This window comes from Varroa jacobsoni, unplaced genomic scaffold (genome assembly GCF_002532875.2).
Source record: "Varroa jacobsoni isolate VJ856 unplaced genomic scaffold, vjacob_1.0 scaffold_670, whole genome shotgun sequence".
In the NCBI taxonomy this organism is placed as follows: Eukaryota; Metazoa; Arthropoda; class Arachnida; order Mesostigmata; family Varroidae; genus Varroa; species Varroa jacobsoni.
The window spans coordinates 710,015-734,112 of NW_019213572.1; the positions used below are offsets into that span (position 1 = coordinate 710,015).

The 24,098-nt window shown below is 38.8% G+C and overlaps 2 protein-coding genes across 11 annotated transcripts in view; one reads left to right on the forward strand and one right to left on the reverse strand.

Annotated features, from left to right (window-relative positions):
* LOC111262520 (protocadherin Fat 3) overlaps positions 1-24,098 on the reverse strand; it is a 162,520-nt gene that overhangs the window by 97,310 nt on the left and 41,112 nt on the right. For all 8 annotated transcript variants that reach the window (XM_022836836.2, XM_022836838.2, XM_086969181.1 and 5 more), the window contains one exon: positions 13,217-14,084. In XM_022836836.2, coding sequence (XP_022692571.1) covers positions 13,217-13,745 — 529 coding nt within the window. In that variant the 5' untranslated portion in view covers positions 13,746-14,084. The remainder of the gene's footprint in view (positions 1-13,216; positions 14,085-24,098) is intronic.
* On the forward strand, positions 608-12,425 carry LOC111262521 (uncharacterized). 3 transcript variants are annotated; one of them, XM_022836839.2, is made up of 6 exons: positions 608-1,238; positions 8,386-8,586; positions 8,928-8,993; positions 9,348-9,463; positions 10,215-10,403; positions 10,838-12,425. In XM_022836839.2, exons 2-5 carry the CDS (start codon positions 8,472-8,474, stop codon positions 10,389-10,391), a joined length of 474 nt encoding a protein of 157 aa, XP_022692574.1. In that variant the 5' UTR covers positions 608-1,238; positions 8,386-8,471; the 3' UTR covers positions 10,392-10,403; positions 10,838-12,425. The 3 variants fall into 3 exon arrangements, with proteins under 3 accessions (XP_022692574.1, XP_086825301.1, XP_086825302.1); XM_086969175.1 differs by lacking the exon at positions 608-1,238 and adding an exon at positions 7,316-7,957; XM_086969176.1 differs by lacking the exons at positions 608-1,238; positions 8,928-8,993 and adding an exon at positions 7,316-7,957.

Genomic DNA, 24,098 nt, shown 5'->3' on the forward strand with positions numbered 1-24,098 from the left:
CAGTGAGAAGACATTTTTAAAGCTGTCTTTCCTTATTCTCGAGTTTTAGTGACTTAGAACAATGTTAGGCAGATGGCAAGTCGAAATTAGGCTACAGTTTAACTATATGTTAGAAGGGGGAGTGACTAACATGCTCGTATACCCTCATACATATAAGGTACTAAATGCAGTAGGTTCGACTTTTTACCGCATCAATATCGTACTGTGACGCGACCAAATATAAACCTAAGCAAATCTTCAATGAAGACCCTGCGCTGATTTACATTAGATTTAGATACTTGACATCGAGTCGAACATGGAACATCATGTATAGGACCTAGACTATTCTGAGTGCTACTACATATTTCCCAGCGATTTCAGTAAACATGTATACACTTACAAAATGTGGCAATAAAACGAAATATCTTCTTGAGATATGCTATTATTTAAACTAAGCAAAACAGAAGGTATTTATTAGGATTATATGAGGCAAGCTTTAACTAGGCGTAAAAAAGGTTTGTTCTATACATAATCTGCGCTACTTTGTGCGAAAAGAGAAAGGAGCTTGTCCCCCTGGCACATCGTATCATTTTTTTTGTTTTCGACATCGACTCATTTATGTGACTCTCGTTAGGAGCAGTTACGGACGCAACGACGTGCGTTGTGTCTAGTACGTCAGCTAGTGAGCGACTGTAGCCTTTCTCCAACCATTTAAAGCAATGGTCGCGGTTTTCGTGTTGTACTATAACGAGAAGCGGTCGTTCTGCTTCACCAGCTGAATTGACGGAATAACATGGGGAAAAATTCAGCGAGGAAAAGAGAGAAATGAGCAAAAAGCATCAATCAAGGGCAGAGCGGAGAAGTATTGCGCTGAATGGACGGACATTGCAAAAGTAGAAAGCCCTCTTCAGATTTTATTCCGCCGTCGCTTTTGCTGTTACGAGCGTTGCCGACACTGAAAGAAAAATGCGATGGCAAGGAACAAGAAATGGCGGGGCGCGTAAAAATAACGGTGAGGAAAGCGGGAATGCAGTGAGAGAGAAGAGGAAAGAGATTAAAGAAAAGGAAAAAGTGGCGGAGAACACGGCGAAAGAGATGAGAATGAAAAGATATTGCTTCTACTGCCCTTTAACACAAGGACATCATCGTTATCGCCATCCTATTACCGGAATAGAGAGAAAAAAGTTGCCCTGCCACGTCTGTGCGGTCATTCTGCGTGAAAAAAAACAGGGAGTGATCCTTAACTTTTTACGCTTCAGGTATCAAATCTGATACACGCTAACTTTACCTATTTTATACTCAACCAGCAGCAACTCAGTCGTGCTGGGTATCCGCTACGTTTGCTACAGTCCATATATTATGATGATTTAGCATAAAAAAAAAATATTTTTTACCATCAACTATATTCGTATCTGCTATGCATTTTAGCTTAATATCATAGATAATATGAGGATGACCGTAAATCTATGCATGGTTTTAGTCCATATCTAATGGTTTTCAAGTACTTTATGTCCACCTTTTTCGTAAAATACATTCTGTTTAAGCTTTGTCGACTAGCATCTACAAGAGGATCGCTTACACATTACGTCTCAGTGCATTTACATAGTTAAGGACATTGTTGCCATACGGACTGCTTTTGTAAATGCTAAAGAGATTATTGGAAATCTCAGAACATCTGGTCTTGTTGGAAATGCCAACAAGACGGGATTACCTGCGCGTGACACGTAACGCCCGATATGATTTAACTTCTATTATATATTAATAGCCTTCAAAAGGCGACTCAGTGACAGCTCAAGCATTTAAGTGCCGACTGAAGTGATTTAGAGATACTGATGCCCTATACATATTGCCACACGTATCTCCAAAAAGTCTTTTTTTTCCCACTAACTACCGCACTTGAAGGTGCCCGTTATGCTAACGTATCTAGTAGATAAGGTCTCGCTTGACGCTTATTTAGAGTTCTTTCCTTTGCAAGGTTCGATTCCTTGTCTCCATGAGAGGAAACCTTTATTAATTTAATTTGCTTTTATTTTATATTTACAATTTGAAATAATAAGGACTGTGAACGTTTAAGTAGAACTAAATAACAACGGTGACGAAGTTGGAATACTACAATAATTATGGCGTAAGATATCTTATATAATGTAACATTCCATTTATCATTTTTCTTACGAAAACTTAAACGATCCCAAGACTCTAGTTTCGTTGATCAACTGCTCTGATTTAATGATGTTGATTGATGCAATATCACCTGATAATTGTAAGGGTTAAGAATTGTCAGGTGCGCTGCGTGTGCCGGTTTGCGCATAAAATTTAGGACACTTCGATTTCTTCTGGATAATCTGATTTTTGTACGCCTCGATTCTTGACTTATCATGCTCAGATTTCTTCTTATAAGGAATAATTAGGAGTCTACTCTACACAATTATTACTGGTCCTCTGGAGCTCCAGATGCAAAACCCTTTTTCATTGTGGCAGTCTTTAGCTCCTGCAAAAAAAAGGGTGCGCTTTTTCCATTGATGCTGAGTACGTGCTTCAAGTAAAAATCAGTATTTCGAACATCTGTTGTTATACTAAACAGCTTTCCAGTTATAGAACTGCTTAGATCTCGGTTTAATTTTAAAGCTTTAATTAAACAAATTACAACATTCTTCGATTAGCTACGGAATTTTAATTTACGCGTCGAAGAGGGCGAATAATACGCACTTTATGAGATAACCCAGTTTCTGAAACCGTAGTGTTTTTTTGCAAATTGTCATTAGCATTTATTGCGTGGCATCATTGCGAGATCGTCACACATTTTTTGACACAGACCTCGCTGAGTCAAGAGAACCTGAATATGATCTATGTGAAATTGTATTAATAATTGGTTTAAGCTAGCTATCGTTATTATAATCATTATGACAAAACCGCTGTGGCGGTTGTTGCGAGATGTATATTGGTCATCTTTTATGAAGGCGCTACTCGATAGAAACCAGCCTTTGGCCGTAGTAAATCACATTTGACCATTTTAGACTTGATAACTGAATCTGGGTTCTCTGCGCTTACATATCTATTCTGTTCGTTAACTTTCTGTGAGGCCATTTGAAAATTGTGATAATTGCAACATGGCTCCCCACGCGTCCTTCTATCCATGAATGGAAAGACCTTGAATATCGATTCAATGCCTCTTGTTCAGAATTTAATATGCATATGTGCATTGCCGGTTCTCAGTCTATCATAATAATGCTGAAGCCCAATGTAACTCGGTGATCTTCTGACCAATAACCGAGACGATCAAAGCACTTTTAACATAAATATCCGTAACGTACGCTGAGCTTAGTCAATCAAACCAACGCAATGTCATTTTGTTCTAGCAGTCGCACATACACTAATGATATGGCGTTTATACATAATATACACTGTCTAGATTAGCCATCTTAACTAATAGTCCATGTAAACATATGACTCGATTTAGATCCGTAGGAGAGAAATCGACTTGTCTCCTAAGCATGTCCTGCATTCGTAGCTTCACTAGTTTCGTTTGGGCATGCTGACTCAAAGCGGTTTCAACTATTGCAACGATCCCATAAAAGATATTTCAGGCAAGAATTCAACGGTATAAAAAATGGCAGTAATTTAGTATATTTTGAGTACAACCTGCGTTTGAAATGGACAATTACGAAACGACTATTAGCTGCTTAATAACCACCCGCTAAATTGGCGGGTGAGGTGTTTCGAACGTACCACGTCACCTTTTTCAAAAACGACGTTTTATTGTGCTGCATATGTATATATAGCGGAATGATTTATAGTTTATGGTTAAATCTTAACATTGTGCTAATGTCAAAAGGTATCAATTATAACGCGCCTTCTCTCGAATTGTGCAAGTCAGCCGTGTAGGCTGCAGGTCATAGGAGCCTGGCTGCCATAAGCAAGAACTAAGACAGCGTTGGCCATGGTACCGCTTTGCATGTGACTGACATGGAGATATCCAAGTCTAGAAAATATATACGCATAATTGCCGTAAGGCTGTTGTCCAAGGAGCAAATAAAAGCATCGGGTTTTCATTTATATTACCGAATGGATATTTCCCAGTGCGCTATCTGTTATACTAGGCCTGTGTTTAATATGAGCGCTTATGTCTATCTTGTAAGATGTTTGAAAGAGGGGCTCTATTCTTTCATTCTTAATCACCCATTGTTAACCTCAATAGCATGTAATAGTAACTGCTGTTCAGAAAACGACAATTTGCTACGGCGTAGGAGATGAAAAATGATTTTTAACGTTGTTTCGTTTAACTGCGATGTACTATACTTTGAAGCGACATCGATGACAAATCGTGTTAGGGTTCCTTAAAAGATCATGACCCTGAACGATGATGATCGTCATGTACCTTTTATGCCCTTTCGGCTTAATCCATCAGGCCGTGCCTCTGAAGGTGTGCAAAGCTTCGTTCATTATCCTTTTTGTAGAGTGATGATGACTGCTTATACAAATGAAACAAGTAACGTCCAATATCTACTAATTTGTTTATTCGTAATGAACACATCTGTATGTGGGCACCGCTTAGCGGTGAAAAAAACTGTGTTGACGGGTTATTAGCAATATGAATACAGAAGGTAAATGGTGAATGTGAGAGAGTGTGCGTAATATGCAATTCGCTATTAATAGTCGACTGCTACATCAGCGACTAGCTTTTTGTATTGCAAAGAGTTTTATCTAATAGTTTCTTGTCCTATCGATCACAGATTTCGCTTACGAAATTTTTTGCTACTTTTGCGTTTTTTGAAAGACTATCGGTGGAATATGGCTTAATCCTTAGACGCCGCGTCAATAATGGCGTTTACACCAACCCAACCACGTTGCCTCCTTAGGATAGAATTTTGAGTTAAATATTTTAAGTAAAACAATTTAGTTCTCGAGATATTTTAATGGGCTTAGTAATAGCTTAAATTCTTTAATCATCTGTAGGACCTCAAAGTTCATTGACGAAGAACTCCACTATATATACATATATGTATATATATAGTGCTTGTCAATAATATAAAAAGGTATAAACGTAATTGCGTTCATAAGAGAGTGCGAGACAATATTTTGCTGCGGATTTATCATATTTGTGTAGTTTTTAACCAGGCTTCCTTGGAGAAATATGTATTCGTTCGTAGGGTGATATCTTGTCATTTGGAAATTCCTGGGAAAAGTTTCGACTACGAGCGTACGTGCAACCAGGGTTAGTTCCTACCGCGTTTCATCTTTGCTTGAGGCTTCATTACGTATCTTTTTTCGTATAACGAGGCCGAACTTAAAGTAAGTATACTCATACGCCTATCGAATACTCGCCTTGTCTTGCAAAATAAGCAAGATTGAAACACCCAGAATTTTTACTAAAAAGTTTCATGATGACCTATTATGCTATCGATATTTTATGTCTGAGTGCAAGATGATTAGGACATAGTATGGAATCAATTGAAAATAAATTTTATTTTAGGGGTATATTTGGGGTAATAAAATAACGCAGACTCTTATAAAAGTAAGCTTTCATTTTATTCCACTTATCTAATTGTTAACAGCTAAATCCTCTGTGCCAATAAACGACAAATTAGGCTATGAATAAAGATTTGATCTTAATAGTGTCCGAATCTTTTAAGTAAGTTTATTTGGTAAGTATTTGGTTATAGGTAGGTGAGTACAAGCGGAAAAAGGTTTTTGTTGGTCTAAGATAAATCTACAACAGAACTCAGTACAATAGAATGGTGTTTGCCCCAAGCTAGCCAACAAAGTAACTTTCTTTATATATTTTATTTTGGCAAGTTGTTAACGTCTTAAATGTTCTAGTAAAATGATCTGGTTCCGATGTGGCAGTACCAAGCGGTATCATCAATGCTTTAAAGTGTCGTTCTAAGACTTACGTGTGAAATAACTGATTCAGATTGACAGGCGTATAAATAAGAAGAGAGCTATTTGTAATAATTGACGGTGGACTTTTCCCCAAGTATCACAGCTGACGTAGTGTAGTGAAGGCGGTTGGTATGAGGTTTAACGAAACGGTAGAAAGACTAGTTTTATATAACTCTGTACCAAATCTTGTCAATGGTAGGTCATATCTAAATAGGTAATGAGGCAGTCGACCGCGGCTAGTACTTGTAAGCTACAGAACAATATATCTTTAGCATCATGCGTTTTTCGTTAGTCACAAGCTACTGCAGCGTACTCTAGTCTTCCCAGAGAAATGAAAACGTAAAAGTCTCAAATAGAACAGGATCTAGCATGGCAAAAAGGAGCAAAAATAGGAAAAGAATATATGTCTTTAACTAGATGGAATAAGTGACACGTGAACCACTTGATGCCTTCTTGCCTATTAGGTTCTGATCTTCAATGGTCGTCTTTCAGTCTACTTGTCGTTCTGTCGTTGGTTTTGCTCAGCTTGGCTCAAGCACCCTGGACTGAGTCCTTAAGCCGGGCCACTAGTACGAAGAGTAGGCAAGGCAGTCCCTGTTTGATTACCAATGTCATCCTCTCGAACACAATATTTCTATCGGCGTATCTCGTTCCGGCGGTGTTTATTTTTCAAGGTATCTCCGTGGGGGCTTCATTCGGCACGGCATACGGCATGCTAATGGTGAAAGAACATTGTGTTTCTTTCTTGTTGTTAGAGCAATGTTTCGAATATGGATTGTAGCAGTGGAAAACGAGGAAAAGGCGACAGTAGAGTGACGAAATCCATTCGTCCAATCGCGCACGGAATGTGCCGTAGCACCAGAGGGAGCTCATCAATAGAAAAGGGTCGGAGAGGACGCTTCATTTATACCTTGCGTAGCTACGAAAGGGGTTGAGCCGATTCCGTTGAGGAGAAGGCCGCTGCCGCTCGACCCTGTCACTGCGGGTCAACTGCAGGACGAATACGCCAGTAACGACCCGGCTAGGAAAGACAAACATGCGGAAAAGGCAGAACGCTTCTAAGTACGGTTGCAGTTGCAAGAGGCGCTGGAAAAGTCAGAGCTGCATGTCAAACATTGCGTACTGCTGCAGAAGACACCGACTGTTTGATTACAAAGTTTGCATCCGACTGAAGGAGCAGCAAAACCCCTTCTTTAATCCTCACAATCGTTTGTTGGCAATTTACGGTCTTCGCTGATCCAATAAAGGGCACTCAATGTTAAGCCCGCGTCGTTTCTTTTAACTACCACCCCCATCGTTTCTCTCAATCCTCCAAGATGCCGCGAAGCTCATGTAGCTACTTTTAATATGGTACAGATATAATGAGCCGTAGAGGAAAACAAGCGGATAACAAGGCTGAAGTAGGACGAGGAGCAACGGAGATCGATCGGGTAGCAAATGGAAACTGCCTAGAGGATAGAATGAGGGTGTGGGTGACCCGTACGGGACGCATGAATGTGTGAAGAGTGGCTAACTACGTATGAATTTGTGCAAGTTAGCTAAACAAGAAGTAAGAGGGAAATTTTGGGATTACTGATTTGAAGAAGACGAAGGAGTACGCGTAGTAAGCAAGTAAAAGGTGATGCGAGAACAGTTTGCCTGTTGAAAATGGGTAGATCTTGGGATTTTTGTTCGAAAAAAGAGAAAGGGTTATATATTCTCTGTTGTTTGTAACTAGGCAAGCCAACGGGTGAAATGGAAGCGTGCAAGCTAACCGATTGAGATGTTTGTGCTCACTTGAATTCCCTCTATGATTTGTCTGCATAGGTACGTATAAGTGCATATCGATGTATGTACACGTGCACTTCGGACCAGTATAAAAATTGACACTTTTCTACTCTGGCAATATGGGCGCTGCACTCTAAGCGACCTTCCGCAATAAATTAGGCTTGGTCGTCGTTATTCTCAGTATTGTTTATTGTGCGTAGCCATTTAATGCTCTAAGGTGAAGGAATTCGATTAGTCTACACTAGGACTGGAACCAGTCTAGAAGAACACCGGTATTCAAATCTCCTTTATGTCTAACCAAACGCTACAAAATTCGATAAATGAATAACAAGTAAGTGGACAACCGAAGTGTATGATTGCATAGAATCGGTCATTAATTAATTATAAATAAATCGATATAGTAATGTCGATTACTATTTACTTATTTATTATATTACTAATTAAACAGTTACACGAGTAATGGCTCACCGAGAATGTTGCCAAATAGTATTTATTTACGAAGGCAGAACGCACGATAGTCATCGGGAGATTGTTATAGCGGTGTCAATTGAGCGTGACAAATCGTTTGTAAATTGTAAAAGCGAGATAACGAAAAGCCCATGGGACTAAAGTATCATCGTTATTTAGTAAATTATTATTATATTTAGAAAACAGATAGTAAATCGCATACGCGTTATTCTTGAAGACACCCATTCGAAAAAATAGCCTATTGCAACGGTTCAAAACGGAGTCTTTTTTTTGGTTAAACACCCATTGCAGACTGTTAACAGCGGTACCTCTTTTTTACAACTGAATCACAAGGACCAGTTTTTGCGTTTCGGCAACCAACCCTAAAGGCCCAACGTATGGACAGTAATAGGTATTGCCATGTGGATGTATCTCGTGCTTCAAAACAGCCCGACAAGAGTGATACAACTATGAAACAGCAACACAGTTTCGTTTTCTTTCGTCCTTCGTCAGGTATGTACTAGCAATCGGCCGGATATTAGCCTCTACTCCATGCTTTGAATCGAGTTTAGAATCAGCAAAATTATGGTGATTGTTGCAATTTTTGAAAACGATTTGAAAATAATTCACTGTAATCAATGTGCAAGAGAAATAATAATACTATAGTTACCTTTCATGTCTTGGTTCTGTGGTCTGAAACGAATAAACGGACCACTGTCCGTGGTCCAGACGTTTATCACCAATATTTCTTTCTTTTCGGCTTATTCCCGTCTGCTGCTTGCCTCAGCTTGTTCATTAAGCAAATGGTTATGTACGTTCATTTATTCATGTTGTTTCCATTCATACGTGCTAAGGCAGAGGAGGGTCAAGGATAGCAGAACAAAGGGCCACCGTCCGACTATGTACTAGCCTAGGGACTGGTCAGTACACAGCAGTTTAAAATACTTTCTGCCGATACACTGTAGAAGAAGAGCTGAAATGCCAGCAGTTTCATAACTGAAAACAACACGCATTAAACGGTAGTCCTTCGCAGGTTAGCATGTATCAACAGAATGATATTATAAGAATGCATGAATATGTCTGAGTTCGCGTACGGACGCAGGCTCGTAACGGGACACAGTAGGTCTGATAGAGATATCCGAAGTGCGTGCGGCATAATTAAATTAGTGTAGGCAGTGACCCTTCTGTTGAAGCTAGTAATGACATTCTTCAAAAATAATTATCATTACTTTCTCTACCGTTCAGTCTCCAATAACATTTTCTTATTATTTCAGCTTTGTTACATCAGCATTGTCAGGGGAGAAATTTGACGATTCAACCAGTTAGTGATGACCCACCGTTTTCGCACTACTTCAATGCATATGACTGCTTTCTGCCGGTTTCAGCACAAGTATAACGCGTAACTAAAAGTAAAAATAAATTTAACAAGAAATTCTCTAAGCAAATTTAATAAACGTCAAAAATCCCTAATTTACCTTTACCTTTATATGCTACCCGCCAGCGAAAACAAAAAACACATTCCACACTCAGCGATTCTCTACTACTGCAGATACGTGTTCCTCTGTCTACATCATGTATGTGATCCTGCACTATACAAGAAACAACAGTACAGCTGATTCCTAAGTTTATTCACAGTTTATCTTATTCCCATTTTTAAAAGCTGAGCATACTACGAACCCTGTAGATTTCTTCCTCTCATTGAAGTCAACGGCGTGCTGTAGCCCGCGGTGCCGTTATTCGCGTCGTGTGTGTTAATTATCGTATGAATCTATAGGTACAAGTGGCATATTAAAAAAACTTGTGGATAAGACGAAACGCAAAGACAAAGACAAGCCTGTCAAATTGCTTCGATAATTTTAACTCGCTGATATTGATGATGAAAGTTCTCGCAGCAAGAAAGCTGCGCAGTATGACGATTTTCACTGATATCGCCAAGGGGGTTTGTATTCCTTTTATTGTAACTGCAATACATTCATTGTAATTTGCATTCCTTTCGACGAAAAGTAAACACTGTGTACGGGTCTGCTTTCAGACCCTTTATACAACCTATTTTTTACACACAGAAAGGGTTTCGATGATTTCTCTTATCATTTTTTATAGGGACCTGTACTACTGACAGCTTTCATCTTTCGTTTCCTTAGATAAACACGAGATCTTCGTGCTTGGATAACTATGTTTATCGAAACCTCAAGTTTCTTTTTGACGTGTTTCCGCCGTTATTCAGCTTTGAACTATCCCGGCGAATCTTCGTCGATGAGCCCTTCCCTTGCGTCTGGTTCCCAACTTCCGAGACGGGCTTCCATGAGGAAGGCTCTTAGCATAAAGCATAGGTAAGCCTCGAGATCAGATGCCGTCTGTCGACCAGACACAAAAACAGACTACCGTACCTCACCTTCATCTTCATCTTCTTTCTGACACTCTCATGCCAGTCTTCATCAGTTCCCGACTAGATTTAAGCACAACTGCAGCGGACACTTTATATACTTGGTTTGCTGACTTGCTGTTCATATTACTTAATTTCATTTTCTTTATGTTAGAATCGAAAAAGCTTAACTATTATGAGAGACCATTCTGTAAGGACCTCATAATCTTTCACTCTTTCATTGGTCTAGTTATGCCCTTTGGCGTAGTTGCAAGGAAACTGCAAAACGGTACGTAATAAGCATCCCGTTTTTGCTGAACCGTACTGTTTAAATCGGTTCGTTGTGTCATTCACATCTATGTTATTTGTACATATTCTCTGTTTGTGTCCTTTGCAAGCAAGTGAGGAACTCCTTCAATTCGCTGGAACAAGAGGCATGGAAACTAATAAAGCAAAGTAATCTAATAAAATAGCCTGTCTTAAATCTTAAAATTGAACTAAAAGTGAGAAATAATCTTGTTCTAATATATGTATACATATGGATACGTCAACACGCTTTTTTTGTCAAGCATTTAAGAACGAGTAATCTTGGGATCACTACTACTTTAAAGCATTAGCACTTAAAGAAAATGAAGCAAAGCAGCTGGTGCCAATACGGAAGAGATCGTGAACGAGTTAAGTTAAAGTGATTTAAAAATGCAGTCAATACTCGATATCCAAAATAAACCTCTACGAACTCGCTCTTGGGCTACGAAATTTTAGCTTTTAGTAGAAAATGAAATCACAGACGTTTTTTTTTTGAAGGAGATCGTACTCGTACACCAAGTGCAGGTTGAATCTTAAGCTGCAGTTTTGCTGGCTGAGGCTAATAGAGCAGTAGTGTAGAAGAGCATTATTCAGAATTACATATGACTAAATCAAAGTCATATGCATGAACAAAGTTCGCGAGCGGACAGACTAACAGGGCTGCTAATATATATATATATATATAAACTGATCAAAACGTCCTTAGTTCTGCTACCTAATAGTAGCAAGAAAAAGCAAACATTTGTTATACACAAATATATCTTAAGGTCACTCAACAAGAGTTTACTAATACTCTACAATTACCGGTATCATAGACTGGCGAGAAATACTCGTAGACCTTTGTGGGTCCGCCCTTCCAATACGACACAGCTAAGTTCATACCTGTGCCCGAGAATATTCATTTACGTTACCTCAATACTACCACAAGAAGCCATCTACGTTGCAAAGATACTTAAAAGGACGACATAGCCTAGACGTAGCACGTGGACGATATCTTCTGAATTCCGAATTAGCACTATACGAAGGTACATTAAGCTTGTTTTGGACACATGGTCCTATAGATTGTAATATCGATTGAATGACACATAATAGATTTGTATGTTAAATCGAAACAGGCAAACAAATTAGGCGTCCTACCCCACATGAATGTGAATTGGTAGATTTTAATAATTTCGGACTCGTTAACCTAAATTATCCATCGCATTGGCGGATGCCAGTGGCGATAGCTCACAATCAGAGGGTCTGTCTATATGGCTATGTAAGGCAAACCAATAATAACTTATCGTACCGAGTCAGTTCACGCACATAATAGAAACAAAAGGTTGTCGGCCGTTATTGAACGAGAGTTATCATTGTCGTCATTATCACACATTTACTGCACTGCTCTATATAGAGTATAATACCGAAAAAAAGGACTGAACGATGTTTTGGTGCAGTTATATGAATATCCAGACCAGATCAGAGAGACAACTATGTGAGTCTCTCTGATCTCATCTGGATCATGTGTATGTATGATTTTAACGCGGTATTGACTTCAAATGATTACATCCTAAAGATCATATAGATTTCTAGTTTTTTTTTTATATAATGACGAATTTTTAGAAAAACGATAATACGATTATCATTGGTGGATGGGTGTAAACCTATATCGTCATATACGTATTCTTCGAAATCTAGTCTCTAAATCGTTTGGATCTATTACCCTGTCAGCTTACTGATTTTTCCTACTTCTAAAGAAAGCACGATCTACATTAAATGATGCTATTATTAGGCTTTGTTAACAAACTGAAATGAATATCCGATGGAACTGCAGAGGATTGAACATTCTATGTTTGGCGTTGGCAACAGCAAACAATCGTCGAGCCCGCTTTAGGACGAATTTGTCTTCGATTAGGGAAACATCTGTTACACTAAAAAATCGGCAAGTAGCGTGTAGGCGACGGAGGATGGATGAATCTCCAATTCATGACGTTTGTTTAGCTTATTGTCGAATAATCCCTTTCGAAAACGAAACAGACGACCTTTACGTCTTTGCAAATGGAACTAAAATGCATTAAGTATTGTTAAAAGTAGAAGCTTATATGGATATAGAAATTGAATGACGCCATTAAGCAACATGAAAAAGATTCAGTTCATGTTAAAACAGCGCCGTTCAACAAACGTGCAGATTTTAATTAGCCTTAGATGCCAGAGGCTCGTCAAAGGGAAAGTCTTGATAGTAGTATCCTCTTTCCTTTTCTGTGGAAACAAGGTATTAGTTACTTGAAAAAAGTTCTTATTGAAACTGTATTTCCGTTCGTGTTCACCTATTGGCCATGGAATTATTTAAACGAGAAGCCAATTAGTATGGACTATGTTAATTTTTAAACAGTGGAATCACTTGTATTTACCGCTACCTGCAAATGATTAGCTTTTAAAAAGTAGACAATAAAAAATAATAAGTAATCGAAAAGAAGAGCACGGCGTCTAACTTACCTTGTGCGTGCGCCATGTGCGCGTTCAACGATAATATAACAACGAAGGTAAGTGAAAGCACCTCCCATTTCATTCGATGTTGGAGTCGTCTTCCCCCGCAATGAAAGGGACGGTAGTTGTGGTGGTAACAGTCCTGGATAGGCTGTCTCTCTGAAACCCCGGAAGTCGATAAGGCATCATAGTATCTTGGTACTTTTCTTGTGTCGCCTGGCAAACTTGCCCTTGTTGAAGACAATGGGTTCGTACTTCTTCTTGTGGTTGGTAAGGTACACATCAGACTTCTCCGTCTCATTCTACCTCTACTTCGAACAATTCTGGTTACTGGGGAGTCGATTACAGCCGTCGAGTGCCCGTATTGGTTATCGTTTGGCATGATGATGCATCTTTGGTCAGTGACCATTGTGGCAGTTTGAGGTGCACTCTGGGCTCGAAATACCACCACGTTTGGCACGTTAGATGGCACGCTAAAAATCTTCATGGGCGAAATAGGTCTACGACAATATGAGCGACGTCGTTTGGCTAACGCCATCCTTCAGCCACCTCCTTCCTCGGCTCCCGACGTGTCGTCCCACGTTTGCAAGGGACCTATGCGAAGGGTGATTGGAAAATTATTCAAGAACACAAGAAGTAATTTACAAACTCAAGACAAAAGTTAGTGGTGGCTTTTTCGTTGACGTTAAAGAACGCACTGGAGAAACGCAGATAATAGTAGCAAGAATAACCTAACTTTTTGCCCACCAAGTGAGATAATAGAGTTTTTTGTAACATAGGCATGCAGAAGGGGCTGCTACGGTGCCCCGACTGACATCGCGACCGTGTTGTCCCTTTGACTGCTACGACATTTTGAGTATCAGCAATGGAGGCTTATCTGGAAGACAGAAACATTAGACAACGTGTTATATATATTATTCGATACATAAACGACTCCTGATAGCTACTGACGGTTAGATGGAATATGCATTTCTAGCTCTTTTAAACCAATTAAGTCTGTGGATAAGCAGACAAGTTTTAACTATTTGTGTATATGTACTTCTTTCTGTTTACAAGAAGCTTATGTCAAGAAATCTGACGCTATTTTTTATATGCATAGCTTTCATAGACAGACGATAACTATGCAGGTCTTGTTAAATATTGACAGGGACATTCCGTAACAATTCGGTTCACTTAGTAACTTTTTGAATTCTTACTAGAAGTACCGCACAGGTATATCTAAGACTTTTAGTTCATTTGATTTAATTTTCCATAGTGCAATTCATGGTCATTCTACTTTCATTTGATGCGTAAAACGTTTCTCTGCCATGAAGCTTGAAAGGACCTGCAACCCTTAATAGTATCAAAGCTGTGAGCGAACGCCGACGCATACTCCACTTACCGACTATTCTTAGAATACCGGTGAAGATGCTTTTTCCAAATTTGATTTAATTTCGGGTAATTAAAAGTGAACGGGGGCGGAGATCGGTTTAGCTATTTTCCACATCCTGCGTACCAAACATATACAGAAGGGCGTGGATATCCCCTGTGTTTAAACTAGGAATGACGATAAACACAAAGAACAAGGGTCTAATTCTGCTTACCGCTACATCAAGTAGAATACTTGAGAAAACGATCGCGAAGTAAATACTAAAAAATTCCGAAGTATAGAGGCTGACATTCAAGAAGCTACTTGCGCACGGGATGAAAAAAATATCTTTGTTATTGTGTTTTACGAATATAATATTTATTTTACAACTGCGGTTTGTTACGTTAATGTTATATTCGCTAAACGATCACTACCAGAAGCATTGTGAAAAGTGAGTTTAGAGTGTTCCAAAAGAAAGTATTCCTTGCGGAAGACCCCATGCACAAATGAATAGTGAGGTATTGACAGCCCTGGTGGAGAGGGAAAACGGACGTTAACATTCAAGTTTGCTAAGACGCAAAAATACCCCGTTTGTCCATCTCGGCACACTTCGCATGATCTTAACGAGTATCGAAGACAAAGGCGTAAAGATTCTTATTTTGTATGGTGACTTGCCATGAAAAATAGATATTCTACAACCATCGCAGATGCCACATCAGTGGGTGGATAAAATTAAGTCTTCTAAAACAACACACAGCTACAAATTCTATAGTGTCTGTTTAGTAGTTCAGTAATTGTTATCCATCACAATTGTGGCTGAAACGGACTGCCAACGATTCAAGATGTTGAACAGACTTAGCCGCGATTAGGGAATAAAGCTAAACCACCCCTATTATCAGACATTCGACCGCACATAGGGGTTCACTGCTATACATCACACTTACCAGACAACCTCCTATAAACTATCGTTTTTCAAAAGCCCGATAACTTTCTAATGGGATAACTGTCGTGATGTAAAAACTTTTATCTTGAATTCTCATAGCAGTGAAATGAACAAGTTGTCATCAAAATGACAAAATGTTGTATACCATGAATAAAATTTGAAAAATTAGACTACCATTTTAGATTTCATACTGAGTAGCTGAATATACATTGGTACGATTTAAACGTTTACCGAATCAGCTGTAGTGGTTATACAAAACTTGGCAGAAAAAAGGTGCGTAAAGAGATAAAATTTGACTTTCAGAGACAATATGTCGAGACACATTTAGCTATTTATAGCTATGGTGAGTTGCTTGTCATATGAGCGTCGCTTATGTAGGGAAAACTTAGATAAACCCCAAATCGGAGTATGATCATATTTCCCTTAACTAATCTTAGAAAAATTAGCGAAACTGTAGAAATATGTTTGTCTTTGCGGCATCACTCTTTGAAACTAGTATGCTTTCGCTTACAGAAGTTCAATTTTAGCGCCAGACCACCAGATTCATTCAATATGCAGTTATCTATGAAAATAGGCAATTGTTGAATATTGATTTTCAAGCTCTCAGTTTCTGGATATGTATATTAAACCATTTAAGTTCACCAACATTCCTAAGAGTCCCAAAAATAATTGTCTATCTAGCCAAGCTGCTCTGCTTAATCCATTACGCTTCCCTGGAGAATTTATTTGTTCTACAAAATCCACATCGTTAAGTTTACACCAGGTTCACGCCTCTCTTCCCGTCGTTCGTTTAAGTTGTCTCAACTCCTTTAAGCTTTCTTTAAGATTTCTATTAATCCCACTATCACCATCAGGATTGCTATAACTGACCTATAGTTCGAGCGGTGGCTGGCAATTACCGTAATTCTCGGTTACTACCGTGTTAATCGCATGAGTATTATTCTCTCTAATTACGTTACATACACGGGATCAATCTAATTGCTTTGGAGTTTGCTCGCACTTCCTTTGTCCCTTGATAAACACTTTAAGGCTAGGTACTGATTTCGCATCAGTGACACTTCGTCAGAGTCATCACAATAGACGAAGATAAATGAGAGAGCATATTTCTCGTGCCGTACTCCTTCACGGCTACCACAGGAAGTAGGGAGGGATACGAACTGCAACAACGAACAGTACACGATATCAGATTGAATTAGGCTTGTAAAAAGTGTACAAATGGGCGACACGTGTGTGTGAACGTATGACGCAACGTTTCTTTTGTACTATCACTAGAAGCATCTTATGAAATCGTTTCAAGTAAATTGAGGAATTTCAATTACAATGAATAGTTAACTTAATTATTTTAGTTTAAAATAAATAGAAGCACATTTTTTCTAAATGGAAGCAAAAATCTATGATAGAAGATTCACGAAGCGGACAGACCGATGAACACTTCCCTTGACGATAATAAGGATGATGGTAAAACAAGTGAGTTACGTTAGCCTGAGAACTACCAATGTGGAACAATTGAAACAGCGCAGGAAAATGCGCAGACTAAACGCCATAGGTTGAGGGAGAAAGGTGTTCAAGAAGGGCAGATATTTTGCACAGGGAAAAACGAGACAGAGAAGGCGAACATGTGATAAATGTGATAGTGGCCCGTCAAATCTTTGTTCTACTAAAGCCTATACGAAAAAAAAAAAAAAGAGTTCAGATAAAAGAATTTCGATTAATATTTTTAATGCGCTTTTCGGCGGCAGTGAAAAAGCTTGCGTGCTGTTTTACTTGGCGTCTTTATGACGCCGTCAGAAACTTTTCATGCCATTAGCTCTATAGCGCTGAAACGTTCCCTGAAGCTTCATTCTGTATCGGCACTTTCCAGTTTAAGATTTCCAATTTTCCCTTCTAGCTCCAATCCTCTTTCGGTTAATTCTTTTGCCCATATATTTACATAAGCGGGAATGTTTTGAAATGTCAGCAATTTATTAGTACAGCATTCAAAGGATTTTCGAAAATTTTGGGAATTTGGTGCTTGCAGCTGTCGTCATTGCTATGACCGCATGTTAGTGTTGTCTTTTCACACCTACGTTCTAAGGCAATAGACATTTTCCTTTCGTAGCCCATCACCGGAATTAGCTTCTAATTTTAAGGTGAATCGTGCCCCTGTGATTTAAAGGACGCTTTAATTGTTTAAGGTGAGAACGCCTTTACCACCATGATTGCAGAAGAAAGATCTTCGAAAGTTTGAACAAGACCAGTTATTAATTGTCTGTAAATGATCCATATATACTATATTGCTGTAGTTGTCTAACTCACACTGTGAAACGCTCATTGTTATAAATTTCGTCCTCTCAAATCTGCATTTTTTCAAACTAAGGGGCACGATAATTGGCGGCAGTTTTACCGCATTCGGTTTTCTTTGTTTCATGGCCAGAATAGCACACTAAGTTTCGTAACGAACCTCGACTCGACTAACGCATTTGGTGAATGAAGACAGTTGTTAACTTTCGCTCTTTTATGGAACCTTATCGACCGTAAAATTTCTCAGACAGATAAATGTCGGTAGTTTAAATGGTAACTTTTTATCTTTGCTACCTTGAAGTTTATCGCTGCCTGCATCAGATCTAGTTATATTATTTGAAATGAGTTCGGTTGATATTAAGAGACTCGTTTCTTGAAAAAGCAAAGTAGAGTAGTCATCAATCTCCGTCCCTGGCAGTAATTTGTATGGAGTTATTTCACGATTGAGGCCTTGTTATGGCCGCCTTTTCCTGTCTTCTGTCCGTGCTATGTTTGTACTATCTCTTATTCTTATTTGAGGGCATAGAATGTCTGAAAAGAAGCCTTACTATTAGCTCAATGCTGAGCGACTCTATGAAGCATCTATCGGTCGCACACCTTTTCAGTGCAGTACCCGCTTCAAAGGCAGGAGACATGTCCCATTAACACCACTTGGTGAGTTGATGCGATAAGCTGCCGACAGCAACGCTTACTTTGAAAGTGATAACATACTTCTGAATGTACTACCGTGCTCGACGTTACACAAATGCCGGCCTCTTGTAAATGGCTTGCAATCCAACGTGTGCCGTAGATATCCCGAAAGTCCGTCTACGCCTCATTGGTAGACTCCTAAAAATCAGATCATTGGCAAACTAACTGCAAGAGAAATGCCAAGCAATGTTCAGCAATTGTTGAGCTCGATGCCGCAAAATTTAAGCTATCGTACGGCAAATTGTTTTCATGAGTGATAACTCGAAGCAGCTTCAACGCATTAACTGTTACGTGATTATATAATTTACTGTCCATGGGTATCATTAGTATCCTCTTATTTGCACTATATCCTATAGACCGATGACATTCGGGCCATTTTGGTATTACAGCCCATGATAAGGCAAAGAAGATTACTAGTAAGATTGTCGATAAAAAGCGGCAAAGCTACATTTGCAAACGTATTTAGCTCTCCAATTTGTCAACTAAGAAAATCCAATTACGTCTATTGAGGGTACCCTAAGTCTTTTCCTATGACAGAATGCTGATGGGGTATTATTTCCCTGAATTCCGCGAAATCATTTCATGTTACTTCGTCACAAATTTGATGATAATGAATCATCACAGCTTCGAACCCGGAAACACCATGGTTTCTGTAAATGTGAAAAAAAAGTACTTCTTTTCTTAGAAGTACAAAATTATTCAAGAAGTCTGCCTGGATACGCAATATTTGCTTCAGTTGTATCAGTCTAAATCAATAAAAAAGGGAAACCTCTTCTAAGACAGACACACCTTTTGCATAATTATTCTTGTACTATTGCGCCTTTGCACAATTGTTTAGTTTAGATACATTGTTTTGACACATGATAAGATAGATATGAATTACTTATGTAAGGCTCCACCTAGCTGCTACGTTCCCGAAAGCACTACCCCCAAAAAACACAGATCAAGATATCTATAGAAATTCCATCGGGCGTGGCTTTTTCACTTAACAGCTAACATATCATTTGTATCATAGCAATAAATAAAAGGAATTGATGTAACAATACCATTTGGTAGAAGTTACACTATTATGTAATGCTGACAGTCTAAAAGGAGTGCCTTGCTTTTACACCAGTTGTCAAAACAGGTCTGTCTACGTTCTAACAAGTTATGTCCACATATGCACGAATTTCGGTCTTCCAAAAATCGAAAAAACACACCATATTCATCCAAGAGGATGAAAATCACCGGGTTGAATCTGGCATAATTTCTATAACGAAGTAATGAAGTGAACTTGGTAAAGGGCGCGTTATCAGGCCTCTCTACTTAGTATGCGGCCTTATGAAATTTCCATCATCCCATAAGCAGAGCCGTAGCACTTCATGGGCCTTACATAAATTACGTGCATCGTCTGCAGCTATATTGACATACTTTACGTGCAGTGTACAATATAGGCACAGTAAATCTGTTGGCAACTAAAGCTAAGATTTGCTCTTTCTTTATATGGCTATGGGGTATAACATATTCTTTCGCAATTTGTTGTCCTTCAGATAGCGAAGTCTTTGCTCAGTTTACACCTACTACTGTATGAGGAAAGCTATGCAGGAAGGCTTTATTTTACAGTTGTGAGCCATCAAAGTGATACTTCTATATTTCACCAGCTTGAACTTGAGCTCAGGTAGGGTTACTTGAGGGCAGTAAACTGACCATGGCACAAGGCTTTAATATTCTAGAGTTCGCGAGATACATTCAAACTAATAGCATACAAGAATGTCATAGCTCACTTGAAAAATGGATGGTACACGGAGTTTGATAAAAACCGCATAATTGGTAAGTAACAAACAATCTTAAATTGCCCAGCTGGTTCCGATATATTAAATAGCTTTGCTTTGATAATAGATTCGATTTCGAAATAATTAATATATATTTTCAAATATGCTGCTTCGTATGGAGCAGAGACTTAAGTGACGAAAGTTCAGATCTAATCGTGAAACGACGAGGTAAAGACATCGTACTTTCGTGTACTCATGATCTCTTTTAAGGGGTCCACCGGGTTGTGAGGTTTAAATAGACGTGCGTAAAATACTTATTAGATTAGATGATAATGATGATGTTAATGTTTTTTTTCTTTTTGTTAAAGCTAGTCGGCTCACTTTCAAGCCCACCACATTTAGGCTTCGGATAGCAAACACGGTTTACAAGTCTTACAAGTTCTGACAAACTTGCGTAGCACCCAAGGCAGAAAGGGAGCAGAAATGGGATCAATCACGACAAATCAAAGCAGACAGCAGGGTCGCAATAGTAATCCTCGTTGTCTTTTATTTCGGTCCTCTTTCCTCTTTGCTTCTGCTTTCGAGCTCGCCCCATTCACTTTTTTGTTCCTGGTTTCATTTTTTTTTCTCTGTTCGTTCGACGTCGAAGCTTCGTTGACGTCAACGAACGGCAAAATATAAAGCACAGGTACCTCTTAAACCCAAGTTTATTCATTTAGGTTGCTTGCAGCCCTACCGAGGTCGTCCTTTAAATCCTGACTTTATCCTATTATAATTGCAGTTGACAAGCTAAACATAGAGCTTTGCCGCCGGTTTTTCGCACATCATCTTAGAAATGATTGGAATATCGTTCTCTCTGCGTAGTTTTGGTTAATCCCAGCCCCGATCCTGTTGACAACAAATACTGAAACAAAGATACAGCATTATATTGTTGTCTGACTAGTTAATTATGCTTAAAAACTAATTAAAAATATAGCTGCTAATGAGCTTTGATTCGGAGCCTGCCATCAAGAGTAGCAAGAGACAATTTTCTCCTCTCTCTTATAGACAGTTTATGCATTGCAACGCCCATTGCAACGACAGATGAACATATATATTAGGTACACCACTTTAGGTTTCGAAAAGAAGACTCGGTTTGTCGAAAACCGTTCGTCAACAAGGGCTTTGGTGATAAGAAACCCAGCAAAAATAAATTAAATTTAATAAAATTTCTCCACGAGCTCCGCGGCCATCATTACCGGCCTGTATGGGCCAGATCCTCGTGGAGATGTTAAAGCAAAGAGTCATATGTATTTTTCTTAAGCACCTCTCTCTTCTTTCCGGTTATGCCCTGTTGATCAGGTGACTATACTGATGTCAAATACCAAGCATTGAATATCAGCGGGTACAAGCTCACATCGTTGCCACGCGGCGGAAGACCCCTTGTCCCTTACCCACGTTATTAAGAGGATAATGACTATTGAACTTATATTTTACGTAGCCCGCTAGTCATTGTCACCGCCAGCGATTTTGAGCAGTATACAAAACCGAACTGACAAATTATAATCTGGATAAAATATAATCTATCACAGGTTACCTTTATTTTCAGTGCACATAAATAGTCAGTTGTAACCGTAAGTTGTTGGTATGTGCATGCACGTGTTGAACGTTTACAGAAGGTAACGGCTTCAAAAAAATTATAACCAAATTCTGCTGAAGACCCGATTTCGATAATAGGCTTATAAGACTAACCGGCATAAAATTATTGTAATCTATATTATTATCAATAGGCTTTTCATTGGTGTTAAAAATATTTTGCAACGGTCAGCAGAGATTCAAGTTCGCTTTTATCTTAATTCTTACACGGTTTCTGCTTCTTGGTGTAAATACTCTTGGCTTTATGCTGACCCCGTTCTAAAATCTATTAGATTTGTCGGTAGGAGCCCAACTTACGTTTTTATTTTTTTCTAAACCTTAGCATCAGGTAACTAGTTCCAGATTTCAACGTAATTTGCAAGGTCTGTTCGTCACAGTGCTTATATAAGTATATATAATATAGACTATATATACTAAATATTACTACATATAGTAAATAATTACAAAAATAAGATATATAGAGAGTTGAAACATGTTGAATACAAGTACAAGGTAACAAAAACTCCTCAAAAGTTTAAAAAGATAAGCCTCAACTCTGATCTATCCCAACTATATGTGTATATATATATATATATATATATATATGTGATTTGAATTGGGAGTCAAATGTTACACCACACGTATTTGTTAGTTCCCGTTAATTTCACCGTTTAGCAACAGCCACTATGAAGATGAGCCGAGCAGTCCGTAGTGAGCAAATAAGCGCACTCAATAGAATAATTTAATAAATAGGTTATAGTAATCATTGGCTCAAGCAATTAGTGCAAGGCATGGCTTCATTTACGTACTTATCGTTTTACATGAACCCGAGATGTCAGGAAGCTATATTTGATCATTTCCGCTTAATGAAGTCAAGTTCTTGCCACTTTCCAGCTGGATCTTCTCATTCGAGAATTTCGTCTCTGTCTTGTTACTGTCAGTACTTCAATGACTGTTAGTCCTTTGTTCTGCTACCGCATGAGTGCGATTGCGGAATTTTCTTTCTGTGGTAATTGCATCTGTATCATTGTCTTTCTTTGTTCCTTTAAACCTACTCCTTCAGTGCTTGCCCCATTTTTCCCTCGCCCATTTGACTCCCTCCTATGTGCATGTTTACCGCTTTTTAGAAGTCCCACTTTCCAACGCCCACACCCATATCTCCCATGCCTCTCGTTATCTTCATTCTTAGGTTTGTTGGCGTCTCTTTCTTTATTCGCCTCTCTTCTTTTTTTTTTTTGTTCTTGCCTCCATCTTTTCGAGGGAGCTGCTGCTTCGTCGGTTGCAGCTACTACGGCTGATAGCTCCACTTGTCCATTTTGTTCACTCCATTCTATTGTTTTTTCTCACTTCTCTCCTAAAAGGTGTCTACATCAACAAGCGGATGTGCAGCCGCAGCGAATGATTAGGTGATTGGGCTAGGGCCTTCAATGGCAGGAGATTGCCATAACTGATTTATTTTGTGCTGTCCATCCCATCTTTTCTTTTGGGTTCCATCAAAACACTGAAACGAAAAAAACTGAAGGAGCTTAAACTTAGATACCAGAATGATCGAGCCGAATTAGTTTAAACCAGTAAAATAGCAAACATGTGAAACCTAATTGCTCTTATTCAAGCACAAACTGCGCTTCGATTAATCCCAGAAAAAAATGCAGCAGGTGTTTTATTAAATAAGGAACGCTTTTCTTTTTAGATGTTATACTTTTATAGTTTTTGTTGTAACGATCTGTAAGCTTTTTGCATTGATGTATTTAGTTATAATAAATGTTAAATCGAATTGCAACGCACTACAGGTTACGGTAAAGAATGACGAGGCAAGTAGATATATGTATGGCACGCAACATATAGATTAAACCTGCAGGCCCTTAGTGACAGTACTCCGGTCCTTTAAGGGATCCTGAATTTTCGTTCGAGTAAAAAACGATAAATAACTGTGCCTATTCTCACAATTCTCTTGAATTTTCATCCTTTGATCGCTAAAAATAAATTAACGTTTCCGACGATTCGAATCCTAATGACATTATTTTCATCTTCCAACTTTAACGAATTAGAAGTTGCTTTAATTGAACTAGCTCCTGGCTCCCTCTAAACTGTAGAGGTAACAACCTTCCTATTCTATACACATCCCTGCTCCCATTTTAAAGCTCTACTGAATTCACTTGGTTGGCCTCACCTCCCGCATACATTGATGTGGTAGTATTTAGTAGGCGTAGCAAACACCACATTTGCTTAAGGAGTACTAAATTCATTTCATCGGAAGACAATTAT